Source organism: Strix aluco, chromosome 20 (assembly GCF_031877795.1).
Source record: "Strix aluco isolate bStrAlu1 chromosome 20, bStrAlu1.hap1, whole genome shotgun sequence".
Taxonomy (NCBI): Eukaryota; Metazoa; Chordata; class Aves; order Strigiformes; family Strigidae; genus Strix; species Strix aluco.
In genome coordinates this window covers 11,623,220-11,647,625 of record NC_133950.1, presented here as the reverse complement: position 1 = coordinate 11,647,625, position 24,406 = coordinate 11,623,220, and the positions used below count along the sequence as shown (strand labels likewise).

At 46.4% G+C, this 24,406-nt stretch overlaps 1 protein-coding gene across 1 annotated transcript; it reads right to left on the bottom strand.

The window, feature by feature from the left end:
* Positions 1 to 107: 107 nt before the first annotated feature.
* On the bottom strand, positions 108 to 24,197 carry GFI1B (growth factor independent 1B transcriptional repressor). The gene is made up of 10 exons (XM_074846393.1): positions 24,046 to 24,197; positions 18,693 to 18,821; positions 17,055 to 17,201; positions 16,209 to 16,477; positions 15,799 to 15,936; positions 15,161 to 15,326; positions 8,491 to 14,709; positions 2,031 to 2,216; positions 1,283 to 1,540; positions 108 to 864 (listed from the first exon to the last, which is right to left on the bottom strand). Exons 2-7 carry the CDS (start codon positions 18,805 to 18,807, stop codon positions 14,531 to 14,533), a joined length of 1,014 nt encoding a protein of 337 aa, XP_074702494.1. The 5' UTR covers positions 18,808 to 18,821; positions 24,046 to 24,197; the 3' UTR covers positions 108 to 864; positions 1,283 to 1,540; positions 2,031 to 2,216; positions 8,491 to 14,530.
* Positions 24,198 to 24,406: the final 209 nt, after the last annotated feature.

The window sequence follows — 24,406 nt, the reverse complement described above, 5'->3', positions numbered from 1 at the left end:
GTCCCTGCTAACTGCTGGGGAAGCCAAAACAGAATTGAGAAGTGCATCAGCCAGTGAGGACAACATACGCTACATCCCGCAGAAGGGAATTACTCACTGCCAGAAAGTGGTTTTTCCTGCTGGCTTTATTTCCAAGATGGCCAGCGAGGCTCGATGCTGAAGTCACAGCCCAGTATTTTCATTCCCCTTAGACAAGCAGAAGGGCAGCACCTGCCCGAGGGACTCCAGCAGCATCGAGAGCTTCCCCCAGCACCGCCTCGGGCACCTTTGCCCTGCCCCACACGGCCACCAACCCGGCCAAGGTGCACTTCCCACCATGGAGAGATCTGGGAAGGCAACTTCTTCTCTTCTCAGGTGTGCTGCCAGCGGGTTTAGATCCTGGGAGTTTGCTGAGCTTGCTTGAGGGCTTATTAGCCAGCAGTTATGACAACAGGCAACGGCTCCCTAACATCAGGAACGATGGCCATCAGCAGTGCAGACGGGTCATCAGCATCTTAGTGCAAGTTCTGCTTTCCCACACCCTGGGCATGGTGGCTGAACCCTCAGCACTCAGGGAACAGGAGCAGAGATGATTCTGTCCTACAGCAGCCAGGCTGCTCACTGAGTTCACACATAGTCCAGAATTTCTGTCTCCATTTCATTTTCACTCCCATCAGAAGGCTTGAAGTCCTCTTCCTCCTCCTCATCATCATCCTCATCTTCTCCAGATTCACACACCAGCTGCTCTTTGCCGTCTTCACTGCCTGTTTAACCAAAGAAAGCCCTCCTGCTGGCACAGCATACCTTGCTTCTTGACAGTGATGGGCAGACTGTAGTTATACGTGCTGCGTTTTACTTTCATGGACATATCATCAGGGGCGTAACCTAGAGGTGAAAAAAAAAAAAATGAACTGAGGGCAAGCACCCTGCAGAGTATCCCTAGCTCAGTAACAGAAGTGCTGGACTGGTGTGTGAATGGCTGATCCTTGGGGTACAGTGACTTCAGCAAGGTGGGGAGAGGAGAAGTATCAGATCAACAAAACCCTTTCACTTGGAAAGAGGGAGATGTGATCTGACGGCAATGACTGGATGCCAGCTGTGTCAGGGACTTACCAGATGACCTCAGAAAGTCCTTGTCCTCAACTTGCCCTCAACAAAATCAGAGCAGGGGAACCCTGTGTCCCAAGGTCTGAGACCTGGCATCCTGCACAAGATGTAGAGAACCAGGAACACCCAGCTGATGCTCCCTTGCTTTGCCTCCTAAGAGCCTCAGACAGGCACGAGGGTAGATGTACAGACTTACCATGTAATAGGCCAAATACGGCAACAGAAGTTTCAGCTTGTCTGGGAGGATGCTGATATTGGTTTTTACTGCGTTCTGAGACCAGACAGGACAGACTTCAAATACAGAAACAACCATGGAGCTGCACACAGCAGTCTCAGTGACGTCTACTGAGACTTGTTATATCAGTCAGACTTCGGATTTGCCCATCATTATCCTCAGAAAAAACGACAATGTCCGTCCAGCAGCCAGTCTACTCTCCAAAAGGGCTGGAGAGCTCTGCAGAAGTCACATTGCAAAATTTATTTTCAGAACATGGGCAGCTCTAAGGAAGAAAATTTCATAGCCCTCAGTGGCATTTCAGATACATGCCACTCACTTCCCTGACGTGACATTGTCATGCCTTGACAAATTTTTATCCCATCCATCATTTCAAGGGCAGCTGCAGTTGTTTAGGATGCCAAATATTCCTGTATCCCTGGCAGAATATGCCAGTACAGACCTTCTCATTTGATAGATTAGAGAACAGAAAAAGCAAATGTGTGTTTTTCTAAGGGCACAAAGAGCAGCTGATATCGAACGAGAGTGGAACCCAAACTAGGGTTTCTGGCCTAATTCACAGGCCCATATCTCACTTGTTAACAAGGTTAAACAGGAAATGCAATCACAAAACCTTCAGAGAAACCAGCAATAGTTACAACCACAATTTTCGGCAAGGTCTGCATGCCACAGTATAGCACTCAGCCCAGCTCAGGAGTAAGGCACGTACCTTTCCCAGCTCTTCCTCCATCTTTTTATCCACAGGATTGGTGCACACTTTCTTCCAGTTCCATACAGCAGCATCCAAGGGATTAGCTGGGATTTCTTTGTCCTCAAGGTTCACAAAGAGCGTTGTGTGGGTCATCCTGAGGCCAACCAGGTTCTCATCCAACCCCTGGGGATTGTTGTATTCCTCCTGAAGATACAGGGAAAGGATCGGGTTTGCTTTCTGCCTGTGGCATGTATGGATTTGGGCCTTCACAGGAACAGACAAAAATGGAAATTTGTGCTCGATTTCAGAACAGAAGGGACTCAGCCATGTGAGCAGTGGGTTGGTTTAACTTCGGCCCCATCTCCCTGTGGATTTTGGAGTCACATAGTGGTGACCATAAAAGACTCTTGTGACACCACTGAGAAGAGAAAATTTAAATTTAATAAAACCTGCAAAACTACATCCAGCTGCACAATGACCCCTGTACTATCAGACAGAAAACCCTCGGGCAGTTGGCTACTAAGCGGTACAAAATGCATTTGCAGCACAAAAGGCTTCACCCTCTGCATTTGCTCTCCTGTAGTTACTGCAGCTCAGCAGGGTACAGGGACAAGGCAAGATGGAAATGCAGTTGAGATAATATTTTTTTTTCAAGTGCCGATGAAGGCCTACAGTGAGAAAATGAAAGATGTTTCCTGTGGGAGATCTCACAGATTGTTCTTCTGGCAAAACCAGCCGGGGGCCAGGAGGGAACAGGGCCGGTGAGCGCGGCCACAGGAACATTTGGCATCACCTCCTGCGCCCTCTCCCCTCGGCTCCAGCCCACGGGAAGCAGGCAGACAGCCGGGCTCACTGCCCCCCGCGCTGCCTGCAGGGTGCTGGGGAGGCAGCCGTCTCCACCAGATCACCAGGTCCCCTCACCGGGCGAGTCCTCAAGCGGACTTTCGCTGAGGTTTCTGCTGCCAGGCAGCTTCTCAAGCGTGCCGGCCCCTGTTGTGCCAAATCAAGAGGGATACAACAGAACAAGGTGGCAGCTTAAACAGGTGAAGGTCTCCATCCCATCTCCACCCCACACAACCAACCTCCCCCGCCGTCCCTGGGCTCCCCCTTTCCCCTGGGTACCCCCCACACAGCAGCCGGGGCGTGCGGGACACCCCACCGCCATGGAGTCCCTGAGTCAGGGTTGGAGACATGTCTGTGTGTGTTTGGGTGTGTTTGGGTGTCAGTGTTACAGCCACTGCTGTTCCTCCTGCTTGTCCCAGCAGCTGTGTTCATTCTGTGAGATCTCTGGGACGGGGCTGAAGCAGAACCGCCAGCCCCAAATACCCAGGAGCCATGAGCCGGCCTCCCTCTCCAACGCGATGAGCCTGGCTTAGAAATTGTGATTAAAAAAGAATTATATATTCGCTGTTTTCAGCCTGTAGGGTGCAGTAGTACCACATTTTGATAGAATTATAGACTCACAGAATACCAGGTTGGAAGGGAACTGTTCTGGTCCAACCTTTCTAGCAAAAGCACAGTCTAGACAAGCTGGCCCAGTACCCTGTCCAGCTGAATCTTAAAAGTGTTCAATGTTGGGGAATCCACCACTTCCCTGGGGAGATTATTCCAATGGCTGGTTGTTCTCGTTTGAAAAATTTTCCTCTTGGGTCCAACTGGAATCTCCCCAGGAGTAACTTGCACCCATTACACCTTTTCTATGTGAGTCCTTGTAAAAAATGGAGTCTCTATCTTCTTTGTAGCCACCTTTAAATACTGAAACATGGCGACAAGGTCTCCCTTTTTCAGCTTGAAAACTGTAATTCCCTTGGCTCTGCCACTTGAGCTTTAAGAGCACACCTGATTATTGTTAGACTTGAGAGGAAACCCCCAAACCTGTAAGAGCAGGTAGCAGCACTGCACAGGGAAATGCTTTAAAAGGAGACAATTCTGGCATTATTTACACCTGGTTTACATAGCATTAACTCCCTGGGTGAGCTTGAGAGGAGGTCTTCTGGCTTGTGCTGTGGTTGCTTCCTTTGTGTTTCCTAGGGAAGAGCAGCAGGCACTGTAAGTGCATTCACCAAAACCCTGCTCCCTCTGGGAGCCCTCGGAGAGGGGGCAAGGAGGTTTCGTGAGCTGTAAGTTGTTGGTGAGGTGAATACATAAATATTCATGGAGAATATACAAACTCATAGCAAGGTAAGTCAGTCCTGTATTGCAGTGTCAAAACACTGATCTCTGTGCTGGTTAATGAGGTAAATCAGGTGGAGTGTAAAAGCAATGTGAGACCAAAGTCAGCTTCAGTTTATCCATCCACAATACCCCTACACACGGTTCCCGAGCTCCCTTTTCTTCTGTGCTTATTTTTTGTGTTGCATTTAATCTAGTGGAAGGCTGTATCTCTGTGTCTCTCAGATATCAGAGGGCTAAGAGATTCCACAAACATGACATGAGCTCTCCCTAAATTGTGAACTTTTTTTTTTTCATTGGGATTTCATGGCATTCTTGGAAGAGTGGGCTCTGACTGGAGTGTCTGGACTGAATACCATTAGGGGAAATATTGCGTCTCCTAGCTAAGGTCTGGCTGAAGTTTCTTCTTTACTTTCTCTTCTACAGACTGTGTACCATGAGCTGTTAAGCTGATACTGTGTTCCATCTGAGGAGCAGTTACAGCAGGAAAAAAAATGTTTATGGAAAAGGGCTATAATATATAAATATGATACAGTGACCAAGACTGTCAGAAGTTAGAACGTTATTTCTAACTGCCCTCTGCAACACCTTAGATACCAAATGACTTACAGAACTTTTTTTTCAGGAACAGTGATGTTCAAAGTGCCTGATAATGGGGCTTCCAAACTATTGAAAATTTTGGCTATGGAGACCAGAAACTCCTGAAAATAGTTTGTTTGGTGGAACTTTGTTCCAGTGTAAACCAGAATGGACTATTCAGCTTTCAGCTATACCAGTAAAAATCCATATCAGCCCTGTGCAATGCCCAGATAGCAGAGGGCAGAATATGCTTCATTTCCTTCCACATTGTGATCTCTTTTATTGTTAGCAATGTTTCACAGTGTAAAGAATCCAAATTACAACCTTATTTTTCACATTATTATTGCCTCCTTCCAAAAAAAAAAAAGTCTTTGACAGGCCTTTCAGTCCTTGGATCGTGCAACTTCACCAGCTTTTATCTCCCTCCTTTGAGACACAGTTTTTGCCCGCTCATCTTTGTAATCTGACATTGTGATTTGTTCACTTGCATGCTTGTTTTTCTCCTCGAAGAAGATTTGCTGAATCATTGGGGAGGAGGCAAGAGCTCTAGAGGCAGCTGGTGGCCAGTGATAAAACCACGGCCACATCCAGTCTTCAGGGTTTGCAGATGACAGCCCTTCAGTTGAAGGCCTGAGTCACATTCCCTTCCGAGCTAAGATTGCTGGGGACTTTGGGATTGAGGAAGTGGGGCTGAGGAGGTGGTGCCCCAAAAATATAAATTATTGAACCGTCAACCACAAAGTTTGTGTTGTATGTCCTGCAAAATGTATAACGATGCTGTTGAGAGAACTTGCAGGCTAGGGGCTAAATCCTGCCAACTGTTGTATATTGCGCCCACCTCAGTGGGAACACATATTTAAGAAAATAGGGATTTGGCTTGAAATATAGGGTGGAGTAGCTGCTTCCAGACTTGCAGTAGCAAGGTGTAGTGTGAGCAAAGATGTACCAGGGCTCCAAGACAGTCATAAGCCTGTTTATTTGGAGAGGATGCACAAAATTCCACTGGTACAACTTACACAACTGTTTGTATGAATTTTGCCTGCTGCCTAATGATCAAAATAAGAGCTGGGAGCTAAAATGCCTTGTTTTACTTTTTAGGTCTTTCACTCACTCTCTGTATGACTTTGAGCTACTTTCTCTCTACCTGGTTCTTGGTTTCCTCGCAGTAAAACAGAGATAAGGTGTTTCCATCTTTGTGGAGCATTTTGAGATCTTTAGGCAGAATTTGCTATTTAAATGAGGAGCATCATTAAAGAAGATAAGAAGTAAGAAATATCTGAGTCCTCCAACACCACTGTTGTGGCACTATGCAGCAACCACGTGGACATGGCGCTCTGACTTTCTAGCTAATTGTTTCCTTAAGTTCCAGTTAAAATGGGAAACCTCAGCTGTCCCGTGCGCATTCAGTCTGAAACAAAAGGGTTTTTGCTCTGTCAGCTCTGCCTTTAATGTAAGGCACTAGAAAATGAGTTTTGTGCATATTTTTGTGACTATCTTCCAGAACTTGGAAATAAAATCTTACCAATAGTACATGATAATTTTCCCAAGAACAGTGTTTTAACTTGGGATGTTTTCCTTAAAATTATACTTCAAGGAGGTAAGATAGAAAGCTGGTTAAGAAACAAGACTGGAAGTCCAGGTGACCTGACTTCCATTTCTAGTTCTCCTACTCAAATTTGGGAAAAGATTTTAAAGTGAAAACTGCATATCAGGTTGGCATATCACAATGCAGAGACTTTGCTTTGATGCTTTATGCCTTTTTTTATGGGATTTTTCACAGTCCTGGGCGCTGCTCCAGCATGAGATTACTGTGCATCTGCAGCAATTCTACCTAGCTCTTCTCTGTGGATCTCGGAGCATGTCCGTGTTATTATCCTCACTTTGCAGATGGGAAACTTGAGACACAGAGAGGGGATAGTGACTGGCTCAGATCAGCTGACAACGGCAAAGCCAGGAATACAATCCTCCTTCTTTGAGTTGAGTCTCATATTTAGCATGCTCCATGATGCTATGATATCAGAAAATGCAGCTGCAGTTTCTGGGCTTTCTTTGCCAGGTGCTGTCACACCTGGGTGTCCATTGAGCCTGACTGATTTACAGTCAAGCTACTACAGGCTATATCTAAATAAGGAGCTGGGGCAGGGATGTCTGACTGACACATGGGTTCACCATGTCCACACTCTCAGGATGGGGCCCTTTCAAGAACAGGAATGTTCCATCATCTCTGACTTCCCCTTCCCCAACTGAGGAAAGAGATAACTTCTATTTTATAAAGAGAAGAAACCAGCAGACTTGACCACTGCCAAAAATCCCGCCAAAGCTCCTAATATAGAAGGGCCTGGGATGTAAGATAAAGTCCCATTACTTTAAATTTATTCAAAAGGAAGGCAGAATCAATGGGGTAGGGGGTTTTAACTCCTCATTCTTCATGAAGTAGTCTTGAACCTCAGAGTTGTGTTGACCAGCGCTAAATGTGTCTGTTGTATTTACAACTTGCTTAGGAGCCCTTGATGCACAGGGGAATTAAATGGCTTCAAGGTTGCTCATGGCCTGGAGAACAGTAGATTATGGGTTGGAGAAGAAACAGCTGTGAGAAATTTGGCCTGAGAGTGGTGCAGAAACCACAGGGGTGTGACTCATTTCATGTAACTTTAGATGTCTACAGATACTAGGCTCCCTTTCTCTTCAGGGAGAGAAGTAGGTTCGTTGAAGGCATGACCTCTGTCCTATTTTAGGTATGTGCTTTAGGAGGAGCTAAATTGCTTCCTAGATATGTTATTTACCAGAAAGGGACCCTTTGAGTGACTGTCTCACGTTGGACATATCCTGGCCTATATAAGTGCTGCAGAAGGTTTCCTGACTCATATCTCACTGAGGGCTTGGGACAGCACTTGCACCCAGGCAGCCAAGTATGAACACATCCTCCCAGCGCAGGCTCAGGGCTTGTCCTGGGGCCAGCTCTCGGTAAAACCCCCTGGTATAGGCAGAACCCAAGCCACCAGCTTGAACCCAGCCAAAGCCCCAAAGGTGGGTGGGAGGCAGGATGACAGCTATCCATACGGTCTAAATGAGCAGTGACCTGGCAACAGCGTGGTCTGACAGGCTGAAGAAACATGGTGTGTTGAAGCTGTTGATCTGATGCTGGTTCTATCCTGCACGGCCCATCCTCAGCAGGGAAACCAAGCAGAGGATGTGCCACGCAGGGATGTGGAATCTCTTATTACCCTCCCTGTCATGGCTGAGGTATATGGACAGGGAGCTTGCACAGGCCCAAGGGAGCTCATACAAATGTAGGAGAGTCTCTGCTGTGATCTCCAGCTGTATTGATTTGGTTATTGCTGCCCTAGGAGTAGGTGTGGGCGAGTATTTGCTGGCCCATACTCTTGCAGCTCAGATGGGAATGGTCAGGTTTTTCTTGTTCTATTCACTTGAGGCTTTTAACTATTTTTCAGAAACAGTAAAGGGGAAACAAAGCAATTATCAGTACACCAAAAGTTAGTGACTAGTGTTATTCTGAAGTGCTAGATTCCCCTCCCAAACCTAGGGAAGGCAGCGTGGGGGAGAGCTGCTGCTCTGGGCACTGAACAGGAGCAGCTTGCTCAGTAAGCATCTGAATTGTTTGCTGTAAATCTGACTCTCCCCGCTGGGCAATGTTCCTCAGAAAACCTTCCCCGTGCATTCCCTCAGGTCCCTATGTTCACATTTGCAACTCTCATGCTGCACTTACCGGGGTTATTTGCATGGATAGGGGCTCCCTGTTGATGCCTGGGTGGCAGAAGCGAAGGGCTGACAGGCCTTTCCTGCCAATCTGTCTGTTGTTCAGATGAAGTGGTTGGAAAGTGCTCACTCTCCAGTTCCCTCTTTGGCTCAGGCACTCTGATAAGGCATGGGCTGTCCTATCTTGCCCTGGGAGCTGTTCCTCCTCCCTAACAGGCCCGCTTCGCTGGCTGACAGTTAGCAGCCGGCAGTGCTTGATAAACTTATCAGACCAAAGCTGAGCTCAGTGCGCGCTCAGCTCCTCCCCAGCCTCAGATTTCCCCATTCTTGGGGACTCTTTGCTCTCTGGCTCCCTTGCCGTCTGGTACGGTGAACACAGATCACCCTTGGGCCAACAGGTCAAAATCAGCCCAAGGACCAGATTGAAAAATGCTTGTATTGAAGCAACACCTTTAAAATGAGGTGTCAAGTGGGTTGTTCATAGCATCCGTATCGAGCTCTGTCTCTCTCCCAGGAATATTATTCACCAGTGGAAATGCTGCTCATGTCTGGTTTATCCTCTCTGTGTTTCTGCTCGCCCTATTTCGCCGCTCATTAGACAGTTTAGTGTTTTTAACGTAGCGGTCTCGCTGTGCACGCTTGGAGGATTTCTTTCCAAGCCAGTTACAGAATTAGGTTGCTTTGCTGAATTAAGTTTCTATCGGTCATTATTAGTATTGCAGTAGCACTTAGGCGTTCCAGCTGAGATCAAGGCTGCGCAAGGTGCTGTATGTGGAAGATAAGGAGGGGCAGTCCCATTCCTGACTATCTTACCGTTGAAATAAACAAGTGAAATGAAGGGGAGAGGGGGAATTATTATCCTCTTCTCACAGATGGGGTGAAGCTTTTTGTGAGCTTTATAGTGCGCTGAACAACTTCAGAAATCCAGCGCTCACGTCTTGCCCGAGGTCATGCAGGAAACGTGTGGCAGATCTCAAGTCTCAGTTCAGGGTTGCAGCCTTACGATCAGGGTGTCCATGGTGACTGTTAGTTGAAAGATGGTGGCTCAGGAACTCTGCAGGGATCTGTGTTTTCTTAGGTCTCATCCAGCACAGAGACTGATTTAACTGTTGTTGAATAATTTTGGTGTGGCTGTTCTGGGCTGTCTTCTCTGTGTGCGCATGCTATGCCAGGGCAAAAGTGAAAAAACATCTCTGCTTTTTGAGCAGAATAAGTGATAAAAAATTGTGTGTGGTGTACTTTTTTTATTCTGTAGCAGCTTTGCAGGTCAAGCTCCCTATCTGTTCCCAGGTTAGGCCTTTAATGGCAGGCAGGAATGTTTGCAAGGAAATGTGTGTATGCAGCTATTTCTGGGAGATTGCCTAAAGCCTTCAGGTTTCCCCTTGTGTGCTGTGCTGATGGGCTAGATCTAACCCACTGGTGTGTCCCCATCACCTACAACTGTGCGGCCCTGCTGCGAGGACAAGGGTCTCTGCTCTTATCTTTTTTTTCACTGAAAACGCTTTCTCGTGAAGTCTAGGGCGGGAAGCAACTGGACTCAGCATGTAAATTTTTTTTTTTTCCAATACAACCTGTACCCAACTGGAGCCTAATTCTTCCCTGTCCTTTCTCTCTGTTCCTTTTAGGCCTTCCCTAACCATTGCCAACACAACATGAAAACTTCAAGGTTTTGCCTTCTCTAGGATTCCACTCTGTGGAGGTTAATACAACCTGAAGATAAGCTCCAGTGTAATGCTGTGCTAGCTGGGAACACACCTCTGCTTCCTGCAGGTGTCCCGTGGCTCTGTCTTCATTAGGAAGAGAAAGATGCATCCCGTGTCCAAACTTAAATCCACCCTTGTTCATAATATTTCTGGGCTGCTGCACTCGGTGCTTGAAGGCTGTCTGGAAGACACAGAGTCACCTTTCTCCTTCTGACAGATGCCTGAGGTTATTGCTTTGCATGTCTCTCATTTGCTAAACAAAACAGCCCAAAGACCAGGATTTTCTTTCCCTGGCAATAAAGGGAAGAAGGTGTGAAGAGGGCTGGGGAAGTACAGGATACAGGGCGGGCTCAAGAGAGAGGCAAAACCAATCAGCTTTTTCTTCAGCCACAAAGATTAGTTGAGATTTTGCTTTTTATCTGTTTCCTTGATTGACCAACCAGAATGTTTTGTTGTTTTTTGGTTTTTTTTTTTGGTGCAAGCGGAGATGGTGGGAAAGGGGTGTTTTCAGAGCAGTCAGAACTGGGGAGGATTTGCATGGCTGGAGACCAAGGCCGGGTGTGTTTGGAGCTGGTGACAGCCACAGCCTGATCCCGACAGGTGCTGAGCATCCTTGGGTACCCATTGTGTGGATTCAGTAGCTCCAAGGATCAGGGAAGCCCTTTGCTGCTCCATGCAGCAGGCCTGCCCATGGCTGGTGTGTGTTGGGAGAGGAAGGCTCTCCCCCAGCCTGGTGGGGTGAAGTTTGGGTAATGCCAGATCCTTCCCTGCTCCTTCACCTGCATTTCCAGAGCTTCAGGTGGTGCGGATGAAAGCCCAGGGAACCATGCAGCATGCTGCTGTCTGCTCCGGAGCAGAGCCAAGCTGGGTCCTTCCATCCTCAGGAGACAGCTCTCCCCGATCAGGGATTGCAGTCAACGTGGGGCTGTGGGGCTCTGCCTAGTTTTTCCTTTGGGCTGCTGACATCCATAGTCCTCAAGGAAGGACGGGGCCCAGCAGCATTACCTGGTGTTCTGAAAGTGGCCCCTTGTTACTCTAGGAAAACTCTGCAAGTTAATTCCCTCTCCTCTTCCTCCCTTCTCAGGTCATGTCCTGACTCCAGCCGTACTGTCTTGCTGGCACCTTTTCCAGCTGGCCTCCATCCACAGCCTGTGTTTCTGGAGATACGCTCCCAGCCCCTGTGGGAGGGGGTCAGCCTGCCCCTGCCGGCTGCTTTGGCCACAGACATGTTTTCCTGAGCACAGCTCTGCAGCAGCATGGCCTAGGGCCATCCCAGTCTGCTTCTCTACTTGCTGCCCACCCACGTAAAGCAGTCCTTGTGTCTCCTGGGGATGTGCTCACCAGGCTCATCACAAATATAAGGGTAAGGCTGACACTGTCTCCTCCGGTGTAAGTGCTCTTCAGTAATCTCTGGGCTTGTAACCACAAAAATGGTGAAAGCAGCTGCCTGCCCTAGAGTTCTGGAGAAATAAAAGACAGGAGTGGGGTGATCTGTGCTTTGTCAGGAGGGAGAAGCAGGCTGGAGAAGCACAGCCTTAGGACAGAAGGCCCCAGCTGCCCGTTGAAGGTTATACCTCCTCTGTACCATGGAAATCAAAGATAGGAATGGAAATCTAATGGATACAGTAGCTCTTGTTCAGCAGGCTCAGAAGAACCAGCTGTCTGATTTGTTTTTATGAGTGGCTTTACAGGCAGTCTTGCCGTGGTGCTGATCAGTGGGTGCCAGCACTTCCCTCCAGAATGGCCAAAATTGGGGTGTTTCAGATGAGTCAGACACACCTGCTGTCCCCAGGACACAGACAGGGAAGTCTGTGCTGGTGTGCCCATGTGTTTTGGGGCTGGAGGGTGTTTGCTCCTGAGCAGTTCAGACGCTGACATGCTCTTTAAATATTTCTGTTTGCAGATTTGTGAAGGACAAGGGGAATAACAAACATGGTTTGCATTTTTGGCAGCAGTTTTAATAAGCTGAAATGACTTTACCTTGAGTAAGGCTTGTGCATGTGTACACGTGTGAGAGTGTTCACACGTCTGTGTGTGTGCCTGGTGTCATGGGCAGGCCCTGGGGTCCAGTTCCCTAAGCCCAGTTCTGTCACGGGTTATACACCTCCCCTGGAGTCCCTGCCCTGAGCAGGTTCTGGCGTGACCCAGGAAAGGACAGCAGAGTTTTAACGGGGGCTTTGGTAACACTGTCTGCTGGGCACACAAGCCCGTGTCATCTGATGTGGTTGTAGCTGCGCAGCCCTCTTGCTCTGCAGAGCTGACTTGCCATCACTCTGTAGATAAATGTCCCCTGATCCCAGGCATGGAGCGTTGTTTGTGGCTGTTCTGTAGCCCATAGGCCCCTGCTCCCTGACTTTGAATGCTTTGATATCTAAGTTTAGGAGCCCTGTCCTGCATGTGAATTTCCATCTTTATTTCCACTCAAACTGTGTGGGGCAGTGCTGTATTCTTTCCCTTCTCTCCCCCTCCATCCCCACTGCTTGCAGCTCCACGGCCAAGTATGAGCCTTTCTTGAAATGGATGTTTTTAACATTAAATACACTGCGTTAGTCCAGTTATTGGGAGGGAACAGATTTATCATATAAATCCCAGCAGGCCTGTACATGTTGTCACTGTCTGGTATAGTGCAATAAAAATATACATTAGAATAAGTATAAATACATATTTACAGTGTACAAGTAAAGCCAGGAGTACAGACTCTGGTTTGAGCTTCCAGAATGCATATTAATGACTAACAGCTTAGGCACAGCATAAAACAGGGGCAAGTACATTTTAGGTCTTAGAAAAATAACTTTGGATTTACAGTGGTGTAACTGAGTGTAGGACAGACATCATCTCTCCTGGCGATAAATGAATTTTCCACTTGGACCGTTTCTTCTTTGCCCATGATGGCAGCTTTTTGTAAGCATTTGGAGTGAAATGGCTAGTGCCACAGTTCTCCAGGCTAATTCCCACTGGTGTCATTGTCCAAGGCCATGTGTTCAGGCATGTAGTTATGGAGTGGGCTGTGCCCTGCTACAGTGCTCTGCTTAACTGAAAGCTCTTGTCTTGTTAATGCTACAATAATACTTTGTCCTTCCTGTTAAGAACTCAAGGGACTCTACAGACCTGAGTGAATGACTCCACATCACCAGGAGGGGTGGAGAAATAAAAACCCAGTGCAGTCACTTGCCATATAGTGCGAATGTAGCAGAGCTTGGAGAGGAACTGGCTCTTTACTTGTTCCAGTCCTTTGCTTCAACCTCTAGACCTGGAAGAAGGAGGAAATACCACTGCTCTGTTTGTATAATATGTGTAAGGCACCTGCATACTATGTCACTGCGTATAGCCTATGTCACTGCGTATAGCCTAGGTCACTTCCTCCTTTAAGAGAGTGGCTGGAAAGCAGAACTCTGGCCCTTGACATCGATATCCAAGGGCCGTTCCTGACCACGCAGTGACACAGGATTGCCCAGGACAGCTCTAAATCGGTATGTCCAGCATGCAGTGAAATATTGTGGGACATACCAGCCTGGATTCCAAGAGCAGCCAGTCTCTCTTGCATGGTACTGAGACATGGGGCTTATTAGTTTATGCCTAGTGCTGTGGCATGGCTCTTCCCAGAGCTCGCTTAGTTGCCACTAACCCAGGATCTTTGCAGCACGGTGCGTATGAGGAATGCATGTGGAGACCCCTGTTATCAGCTACGGATAGAAGCTGATTTTTCAGTATTTTCCTCCCACTCCAAGCTAAAAATACAACACAGTTAACTTGTCATTTGATCACAGTAAATGTTCTGCTGAAAGAAAATGACTTTAGGTGTCAGTTGCCAGAATTTATGACCTGGGCAAGTCTCTGCAGAGGCCCTGTCCAGGTTCAACACAGCTCACTGAATGCAATCTATTTGCATGTCCTAGCCTTATCTTCCTAACCATCAAAGCAGAACATGGGTACAGCACTAGCTTGGCACAGATTGTTGCTGCCACTAGCCCAGGAGTTCCCACCTCACTGCTGGTCAGTCTGATGAACCGGATTCTGCACACTGTGTAAACCCAGAGTAATAGTGGCTTTGGAGGAATTCCTCTGGATTTGCACTTGAGCAGGTGATGTCAGATCTGGGCTGGTACCTGTTATATGAAAAGCGAGAGCTCCCACAGGTTTCTTTGTCACCTACTGGGATGTGCAAGGTCCTGGGCTGCCAGAACACCAAAGCCAATGTCAACTTTGCCAGTCCCCAGGGGAACATAGGAACCTATATGAGTTTTATGAGATGGGCAGCCCGATGCTGGATGGAAATGCTGGGGAGAGTCTTCTTCCCTGGAGCGTGCACTGGCAGTGGGAGCTCCAGCAAAGACCTGGTGCCAGCCCTCACTTGAGACTGTGTTGGGTCTCCCGGTGCCTCCGCAGATCCACCTTGCGCTGGAAGCCCTTGGCACAGAGCTCACAGCTGAAGGGCTTGAAGCCGGTGTGCTTGCGGCTGTGAGTGATGAGGTTGGAGCTCTGGCTGAAGGCTTTGCCACATACCTGGCATTTGTGGGGCTTCTCCCCTGCAGGGCAGAGAAAATTGTAAGCAATACTTTAACAGCTGAGAGAAGGGAGATAGAACTGCCCTTTAGCAGACTCAGACCCAACTGGCTGTGTTCGGGCAGCAGGGTACTGCCAGCCCAGCTGTCCTGCTAATTCGTCTGCACTCTGCTCCAGCACCAGAGGAGTCCTCTCCAGCTGTGTGAGCCAGGCCCTGCCTGCATCCAGAGCTGGGTACAGCCTTGACACTCACTGGAGGCTGGTCAATAACCATCTCCTTGTCCCACAGAGGAGGACGAGCATCTCGGTGATGCTTAGAGCTTTGGCTGTCTTACCGCACAGGGAAGAATGACTTCCCAGTGCCTCTGGACACTCCTCCCCAGTCCAATACCTCTGTGTCTAGGGACTATGTATGTGTTTCAACACGATGGACTCTAATTTGCATTCTCTTATTAGGAATATTTTGTTTCTCACCGGTGTGGATGTAAGTGTGTTTCTTCATATCCGACTTCTGGTGGAAGCGCTTGCCACAATATTGGCAGGGATAGGGCCGCGTGTCTGAATGGATCAGGAGATGAGTGGAGAGGGTGGAAGAACGTTTGAATGTCTTCCCACACATCTTGCACTCAAAACTTCTTTCCTGTTAGGGAAAGAAAATCATGGGGTGTCTGTGGCTGCAAGACATGTGACAGAGCTTGAAGAGTGTTAAGAGTCTCGAGAATAGTAGATTTGATAAGCAAATCTCCTCGGCTCATGGACTGACATGCTAGGTACGGTACAAAGAGAAGGTGGGGAGGGTTACTTATGGAAATGGATTACATCTTGTGATCCAAACTCCTGCACCCTTTAGGAGGAGGCGAGGCACGGAAGAACCAGTAGCAATGATCCTCCCCTCCCATCCAAGGAATTCTCAAGGGCAGTCTGAGATTTGTGAGGCCAAGATCTATGATCTATGGTCTTCAGAGCTCCTACCACTGTCATTGGGTGCTACAGGAAAGCCATCACGTTTGTAACCTAGGAAATGTCACTTCCTTTATAATGGAGTAAACAACAGCTAAGGTCCAACACTCATCAGGTCCGGAGAGCTGGTTCTCTGGAATCATGTTACCCACCTGGGAGTGAATATTGGTGTGCTGCTCCAGGCTTACAGCGTGTCCAAAGGTTTTACCACATACTTCACAAGCAAAGGGACGGGTCCCACTATGAGACCTTCGGACATGGACCTCTAGTCCATGGGGAGTGGAGAATACCTGCAAAACAAAATGCCAGTGATTTTTTTTGACATAAGGCAGCTGTGTCTCCCTCTCTGTTTTCAATTCCTTCTCTTTATTTGAATCTTCCCTCTCATGGGCCATGTGAACTGCATCCTTCCTAGCACCCTTGTCCCCTAGTCAGGAGAACAAGTAGGTACCATTTTGAGCCGCATGCATTACACTTTGGTGTAACCCAGTGAAACACTGATGTATGCAATGAAAATCACTCCAGCCCCTCCCCGTCTCTAAGGTTCTCCTCTGTGACACACCTTGTTGCACTTCACACAGTGGTAGGTCTCCAAGTCCGAGGAGTAATGCATGCTGTAATCCAGAGGGGGCTCGGTGCTTGGCAGGAGGTGGCTTCCATACAGGCTAACTGGGTGTTCCAGGAGGGCTGACTGCATGGTGGAAGACATCTGTTGGTAGCTGTATGGAAAATGGAAAGCATCCCAAGAAAAGCTGGTTTTGTAGAAGGTAGGGGTGCTTGTTGTGTTAGCGCAGTCTTTGATCTGCAGACCTGGGATGGCCATCTCTGAATCTGCAAAGGAGAAGTGAGTGTCATGCCATTGCCTGTAGCTGGGCACCAGTAAAAAAGCTCCCCAGGTACCGTCCCCCCCGTTTAATGTCTTGCCTGACCTTGGGTGTTGCAGTTGATAACTCCTCCTTCTTTGATTTGATTCAAATCCTGATCCCCACACAAAGTTCCTATTATGACTTTGATTTCAATCTGAGGAGATTTCAATCTGATTTCAGTCATAGGAGAGGGGATGCTAAGGGAATATGGACCCCCCTACTAGCCCTGCTTCATGTAGTGTTTGAACAAGTACCATGTGGACACCTGCCTTGACCCATGTAGCACAAAGCTGCATTAGTCCTTGAGATTTGGAGGCTCACTCATTAGGTATCATAGCATCATCCTGCAGGGAGATGCTGATCTAGACCAGAATCACAAAGGGAAATACAGAATGCTTTTGATGAGCTCTGCCAGGGAAAAGTTTGACCATTGATGTCAAAATAAGAGCTGCCATTTACTGAAAATCTGGACCCAGTTGTAGGGGCTCCATAAGCCAGCCCAGCCCTGACCTCTTTTGAAATTGTGGTCTTGGGTAGCAGACCTTGAGCTGATGGGCCTGGCAGCATCCTGCTCAGGTACTGGACAGGGATGCTTTCTTCCTTCAGTTCAGATGGGTCCTTTTCTTGCTTTGGAACCACATATTCCAGGTCCTGTTTCTTGATGTCCTCCAGTGTCTTGTCTCCTACGGCTGTAATCACACCGTAGTGTCACAGTTAGTTTATTCTAGCTGTTAAGAGAAGAGTCTGTTAAGGTGGGTTTTGTACTTATGTATGAACTCATGCTTGGATACGTGAGCCCATGCTCAATTCCCTGAATAAGTGCAGAGTGGTGCAATCAGCACAGCAATCAAGGTCTGTCCACTGCTGACAAAGGGAAATTCCAAGCAGGATGAGATAGGCAAGGTAGAGGGGGGCAGGAAGAAATTATAGGACCCTTGATACCCTGTATAGTTAGAGAAAATTAACCCTAGAAGGCCACATGTCTGTAAGAATAATGTCCCTATTTAAAACCATTTTCATTTGTGTAACTCTCAATCACTAACTTATTAAGCTCCCCACCCCTCTCCTAGGAGAGTTTGGTATTGTTAACCTGAATTTATGGACAGCCAAGTAGGGAAGCAGAGAGGGGAGGTAACTGCTTACACAGTTGAAAAGGTGACCACAGAGCCTCATCTCCTCCTGCCCATACTCCCATTTCTTCGTGCTTGTCCCAGCCCTTAAAGAGACCAACCAGCACTTGTTAAAGTAGACTTTATAGTAAGTCTAAAATGGACAGAGATCCAATGCATGTGCCTCCTTTCTGCTGGAGATGGGACTGGGGTGCTGAAGGGTGTATTCATCTGTTATCCAAACCCTCTTGTGCACCAGAGAGACACAACAAATGGCAGGAATTGAAATGAAAATGTCATGTCCTTTCTTTTTTATCAAACTTATCATAGGGCTGGACTCTAATTCGATAGCCAGGGCTAGAACAAAGGGTAAGTTGATACTTGATTTGAATAAGGAAAATTTGAATGGTGCATGAAGGAAGAAGATAATTGCCATTGCTGTGGCCCTGCCACTGCATGGATGGCTGTGGGAGAGCCTGAACAGGAGCAGAGGGAGGACAGCAGGCATAGGCAGAAGCAGTGTTGGTTGGTGTTAATATAGTGCATAGCAGCTGGCCCTTCACCTGTGAGTGTGCAGGACTCCTCTCACAGTCAGAGATCTTCCTTGCAAAACAGCAGGAGGAGGTGGTAACACACTGAGGTAGAGAAGATGTAGGTCCAGAGAGAATGTGGGCAGTGAACATAGCAAGCCCAAGATCGAGGTGGCAGAGTTGTGAGTTTGTAGAAGACTGACAACCAAGCACAAGCTCTTTCCCAAATTGTTAGTTGCCTGAAGTTGGCCATCTTTCCCAAGTGTGACCAACACCACACAGCAATCTTGTATCTCAAATCTCCCCAGCAACCCAGCAGGAAAAAAAAGGGAGATTCTAAATTTGGTTTCAGTGGAACAGTGTGGATTTGGCCTAGAGAAAGAGGGCACACAGCAGGGGATCAGTTTGTCCTTAGACTGACATCCCCATGGGAAGCCCTTAGTTGCTCTTTAGCTCACTCATCCTACTCCCTTAGCTTGCCTACTCAATTATTGATTTGCCTTGGTGTATTCTTACAAGCTCAGTGGACGGATTGACTCACCAGTGAAGGGAGAGGTTATTGGATCCCATGTGAGTATAGGCAGGTCATCTTCCACAAAGCGGTGCTGATGATAGCTATGAGCCTTTTTGCTCTTCACCAAAAAGGAACGTGGCATTTTCCATTCACTGCCTGGGCAGAAACACAGAAAAACAGCAGGTAAATCTCTGTGGTTTGGGGGATAATTTCTCATTTGTTTCCCCAGCACATCAGGTCTATATGCAGGAGTGATGAGGATTAAAACCCTTCTGCTGCAGAGACAGAGAGTTCATCTCAGAGGTCCAGCTGAAGAGGGGGGAGTGGTTGCTTGGGTTTAGGTGCTTGATGGATCTCAACTCTGGGGAAAACACATAGCTGTGGAGGGGGCTAAGTGAAAAAACTTACTGCCAGACAGTCTCTGCCACCAAACGTAGAGATGGGACAGCAGACCAAAGATGGGATTGCAGATTACAGCATACTCCTTACAAATTACACTTCCTAATCTACCCCTAGGCTGAGGCAAAGGATTATTGCTATCTTTATATTGTATTGAGTGCTGTGTTACAGACCAGAACTGTGTCTGTGGCAAAGATACATTAGGAGCAGGATCTCTCTGTTGTAGCTCTCTGCTCTGGCTACAGGACACGGTGCACCTCTGACCTTACCCTCCCACAGAGGACACAGTGGGAACCGTGGGTTGGACATCAACCCTTTGAGAACGGGTCTGTCTTAGTGTTTGTATCGCACCTAGAAGAGCGCAGTCCCAAGCTACGAGGTGGGCTCCTCTGTGAAATTGCGACACAATAATTATAGAAACAACATCAATAATAGCAGAGGCGCAGCGGAAAATTGCCACAGCCGTGATGTGTGGTGGGTTTCCTTCTTGTTGGCCATAGCTTGAGTATTTTGTATTCTGGCTGACAAACAACAGTCAAGCAGAGGCAGAGCCAAAATGCTGGGTGAGAGAGGTTACCTTTTGGATCTGACTCAAATATCACAGACCGTTGAAATGACGGGTTAGGAACAAACATAAAATGCTGAAATTTAATCACACAAAATTCTCTTGCAATGCATCTGTTATCTTTACTACCCAGAACCCAGCCCGCCCTGTGCCCGTTCCCCATGGCTAGTAACTGTTCTTGTGTAGGCAGTATGACAACAGGCTCAAAGCTGTGTAGGGCAATATCAGCTGGCACCTTATTTGCATATGTATTTGCATTTTCCCTTGTAATTGTTCAGGACAGTGGCACTAAAAGCAAATCTTGCTATATTTCATATGAAAAGTCAGCAGTAAGTCCTGGCTCTCTGTTGATGGGAAAGTACATTATTAAGTTTTGGTTTTTTCCTGAGAGCTGTTGAAGAGTAGCCTACTTTGTTCTTTTTTTTTTTTTTAATAAATAAGTTTGCTCCGGTTAAGTAAGAATGACCTGAAACATTTGTGTGAGTCAGGACACAGCAGTGTGGGCTCCTGGAATCCCAAACAGCCAGGGATGGAAAAGGTCTGCTCCCTAGGGTTCAGAAGTGCCTGCATGCTAAATATAATTACATAGCCCAGTGATGTTTTGTTTAAAGGTCCGAGGGCACATTTACAGTGGTGCCTACGGCTGCAGGTACGTGTACGGGGGAATTCACCCAGCGAGGTCTGCTGTGGACAGGTGGATTGCCAAGCCCACTGCTGTGGGTGAGAGTCAGGTGCTCACCAGCCCAGCTGCCTTTGGAAATGCAGTTATAGCTGTCTTTTTAAATCTGGTCCAGCATTCCCAGTTTCTTTTATGACTTTGGGGATAACTCTCGGTGTCTCCAGCCATTTTTTCTTCTGAAATGACTCACCTGTTTTTCTTCATCTTTTTCCAAGAAATTTGCATGTAACTTGAGATGAATAAGAGAAAACAGAGGCCAAGAGTAGATTTGTTAATTTAATTTTAGAAAGAGGACAAAACAGTACTGAGAATGAACCGTAAGTATGCCCTTGAGGGAAGGGACGCTGAAGTACATTGCTGTATTTACTCTTCCGGAGGTTCCTTCTAAGTATCATAAAGTGTATCTCTGCCTGGCGAAAGGCTGCGGGCACAGAAATACTTCCAGCTCAGTACAAACACAGGCGTGTTCTGCAACGGGTATAACCCTTTTAGCAATGTGCTCTGCTGACCTGGGCACCATGGATCCTAGCAGAAGTGCTTAGCTCAGAGGGTCTTGGTCAGGCCCAAATGGGGTGTCTGTGCCTGGAGCCGCACTCTGCACTCTGCCCCAGGTCCTGCCACAAACTCTATACGTGGAATTTCCACTCATGTTGAAGGGATTTTCCCATGTGGTGGGGCAGGACTGTGTCCACAATGGAGGGTATTCATACCAGCAAGCTTTAGACATTGGCTTTCTCTGCCTGAATTAACCAGTTAATTTCCCTGGGCTTCCTACACAGTGGAGGCAGCAGCTCTGGCAGTAACTCTGAATGTAGGGAGAAAGCCTGCACTCCCTGCCCACCGGCAAGACGACCCTATGGCCTATTAGCCGGGCTGGTTAGCCAGGTAGATCAGAGGACTGGAGATGGGTGGCATAAGCAATCTTGCAGTGTTTTATGGTAGTCCCCATACGCTAAGTGTGCGAGGGCACTAAGTACAGCCCCTCTTTTTGATGGCGGTTGAGAGGAGATGCACATGAATCAATGGGATTTTTCTGGATGCATTTGCCCCAGCATATGTAAAAGTCAAATTTGGTCCAGTATCTTGACTGCTGATAAGGGCCTCTACTGAGCACAACGATCTTTAATGTATTACTGAACGTTACAAAAGGAAGTTACCTTCCCCCACCCCATTTTACAGAGAAAACAGGAACTGGGAGCCCAAAGCATAGTTAATTAACAACTGCATTGGACTGTCTTTGTGATTCACACAACCGAGTTAGAGGAAAGCTAGAAGCACAGATTGTGAGAGAAAAAATACTATCTCTCCTTGAAACTCAAGATTATCAGTAGTGAGTGATCAGCTGCTACTAATGGCTAATGATATTTCACAAGGAATGTAGTGCTATGGACAACAGACCCTGCTACATCTTAAATTCATTGAAGCTTCCGACAGAATTTAGCTTCAACCTTTCGTTAAAAATTAAACTTTATTTTTATGGAGTCTGCTCTCGCCAGCCTCTGTGGCAGCAGTTTCTACCTTGACTGGCAAGTGCACAAGTGAGTTCATTGCTTGGGCAGGAGTGCCTACACAAAGTGGAAGTGTTGTGGCATTTTTTGATTCAATACAGGGTATAAAATCAGTAGCCAGATAGCATTGACATTCTTATTTACCATTCACGTAGCTGTACAATAATGTTGTAGTAAGCTGCCCTGAGGAAAAGACAGCCAAAAGGACCTAAGGGAAAAAAACCTTCTTCACTATTTGAAGCACCTTAGAAGGGTTTCTTTTACTAGCTGTAAATTCCCCAGTCAGATCTGAAAGCGGACCCAGCATTCGTGTGTTCCTCTCCTATGTTCAAACTCAAAGTTCCTTCATCCTCAGTGATGCTCTCTGGTGATTTTGCAGAGTATCACATGTAAAACTGTAATGTAATACTGAAACACTGGAGATTGTGCAAGAACCAAATTAAAAGGGGTTTTTTTTTAGGGGGTGGTTTCTGACTTCAGGATCCTAATCTCACTTGATCCTACGTTCCTCGTGAAGCCTTAACTCCCACTTCACTGCACAGCAGCTTGCAGTACCCAAACATACAGGATTGGACCCTTTGATATCATTTAGAAGAAATTCATGTTCTCACTGAATTAGATTATGGCGCTGTTCTTTCTGGTTCCCTCAGTGAGAGGATTCCTAACACGAAACACTGTATTTGGGAACAGGTGTTTGTGGGATTGTGCCACACTGAATCGGGAACCCAATTTGCAGCGTAAGTTCCATTCTAAAGCTGACTTTCATCTTCCTCTAAATTCAAGTAATCCTATTTTTGAATTTACAAGGTTAATTGTAGAGATGAAACCCTTTTTCCCACTACACTCAGCAGAAATACTTAATTTTAACTTGCAATCGATACATGTGCATATAAGTTGATGAGCGCACAAAGTTTTAGGCTAAAAGAGGCTTATTTCCTTCCCATTGCTTAATTTATATTTTAATCTTAATATTGCTTTTTTTCTGTTCTTTCTGGCAAAGGTGAAGCTTCCAAAATAAAGAATAGTCTTTCAGAAGACTACATTTTTGAAGAAAAAAGCACAAAACAGAACATGACCTGTGTCTGAAATTTTTAAGACCCCAAATAAAATAAGAGTTTTTTGGACTTTTTATGGACTCCTGACTCTTATGAAGTTATATTCACAAAGAATTTCAGCTCTTTACAACAAAATTAATCATGTCTTCATTAGTCCACCCTTGCAAAATCAAATGTATTTTGAATGTGGCTTTTTTAGTGTAAAAATGAGCAGAACATTTTTAATTCCTGTGGTAAAACTGAGCAAATATACATTATGGCAGGGGTAGCAAACTATGGTGGAAATTTTGTCCAAGAAGTGGAACGGAAATGCTTGTACATCTGTAGTATCTAGAAAAAAATGTTTAGAATATAATTTCAGCATTTGTTCTTTAGAAACCTCATTTAGCCCCTAGTGATGGTGGGAATGCCACTGGCTTTAGCAAACTTTACCTTAGGCTTCCATAGATAAACAGACGTATATAGTGCAATCTAACAAATTCTATGTCCCCTTAACGTATAGATGCGCTTACTGTGTGGACTTGCAGATCATTTGCTTTCCTGCTTAATGTATTGAATCAATCTGGTGGTATATGAGGAGCGTCTATAAATAGCTAATTCCATATGCTAAAAATTGTTACACTAATCAGCCTATACTTACAGAGGATGGGAAAATAATAAAAGATAGATTTGAAGCAAAAATCCTAAACAGGAGAGACTGAATTCTCATCTAGCAAAACTGGCACAGATTAATTGATGTCAGCAGAGGTGTGCTGTTTTCTGAATTTAAAGGTCTGGCCCTGTAAAAGAGCAATTAAAAGGAAAGATATAGTATGCCCTCTCCTCAATGCTTAAGTACAAAAGTCTACATCTAGAAACTATTCCTGCTACATGGAGCTTGCTGGGACACAGGTATCTGAGACCATTGTCACATCGTCAATATTTTGTTCTAGTATTACCATTTTCACATGTGAGAGTGAACTAAGTATATGGTATATAATTTTAAAACGGTTTGATTCATTTGAATTAAGTGAACCATTATCATTAAGGATTCCTCAGGACAAGTGACTTAGACAATGGAATATGTTACACATTTGCAAACACAAGCAAAGAAGAAGAAAAAGCTTAGAAAAACACATCAGAGAAATGAGAAAAACAGTGAAATTAAAAGTGTTTAAAAGAATAAATCAATCACCTGTTTGGGGGACTGTGCTTTACTGGATTCGCCTTGAAACCTCCCCAGACAAGCGAGACGTCGTCTTCTCTCTGGACTCCTCTTCCACTTTTTCACTTAGTCGCAGTCTGCTGAAATAGATACTTCTCCTTTTTTCTCTCTCAGTTTTTCTGCCCCTGTTCCCCTCCCTGATTTTTCAATCAGATTATTTGTGTCAAAATCTGGCGGTGAAGAAACAGCCAATAGAGAAGCAGAGCCCAGAAAGTATTTGCTTATCAAAACTTTCCAGGACTTTGAAAACTTGAAGAGAATTCACGATGCCCAGCTCAAAACCCTAGGGGCAGCACCCTTCACTTTCTGGGGCAGCTTTGCCTTCTGCAGG

Excerpts from the sequence above, each read along its gene's own strand:
- GFI1B (XM_074846393.1), bottom strand. The coding sequence starts at position 18,807 with ATGCCACGTTCCTTTTTGGTGAAGAGCAAAAAGGCTCATAGCTATCAT. Across the intron at positions 16,478-17,054 it reads GCCAGGCCCATCAGCTCAAG|ATTCAGAGATGGCCATCCCA; the intron begins GTCTGCTACCCA and ends TCTCCTTTGCAG. Across the intron at positions 15,327-15,798 it reads ACACCAATATTCACTCCCAG|GAAAGAAGTTTTGAGTGCAA; the intron begins GTGGGTAACATG and ends TTTCCCTAACAG.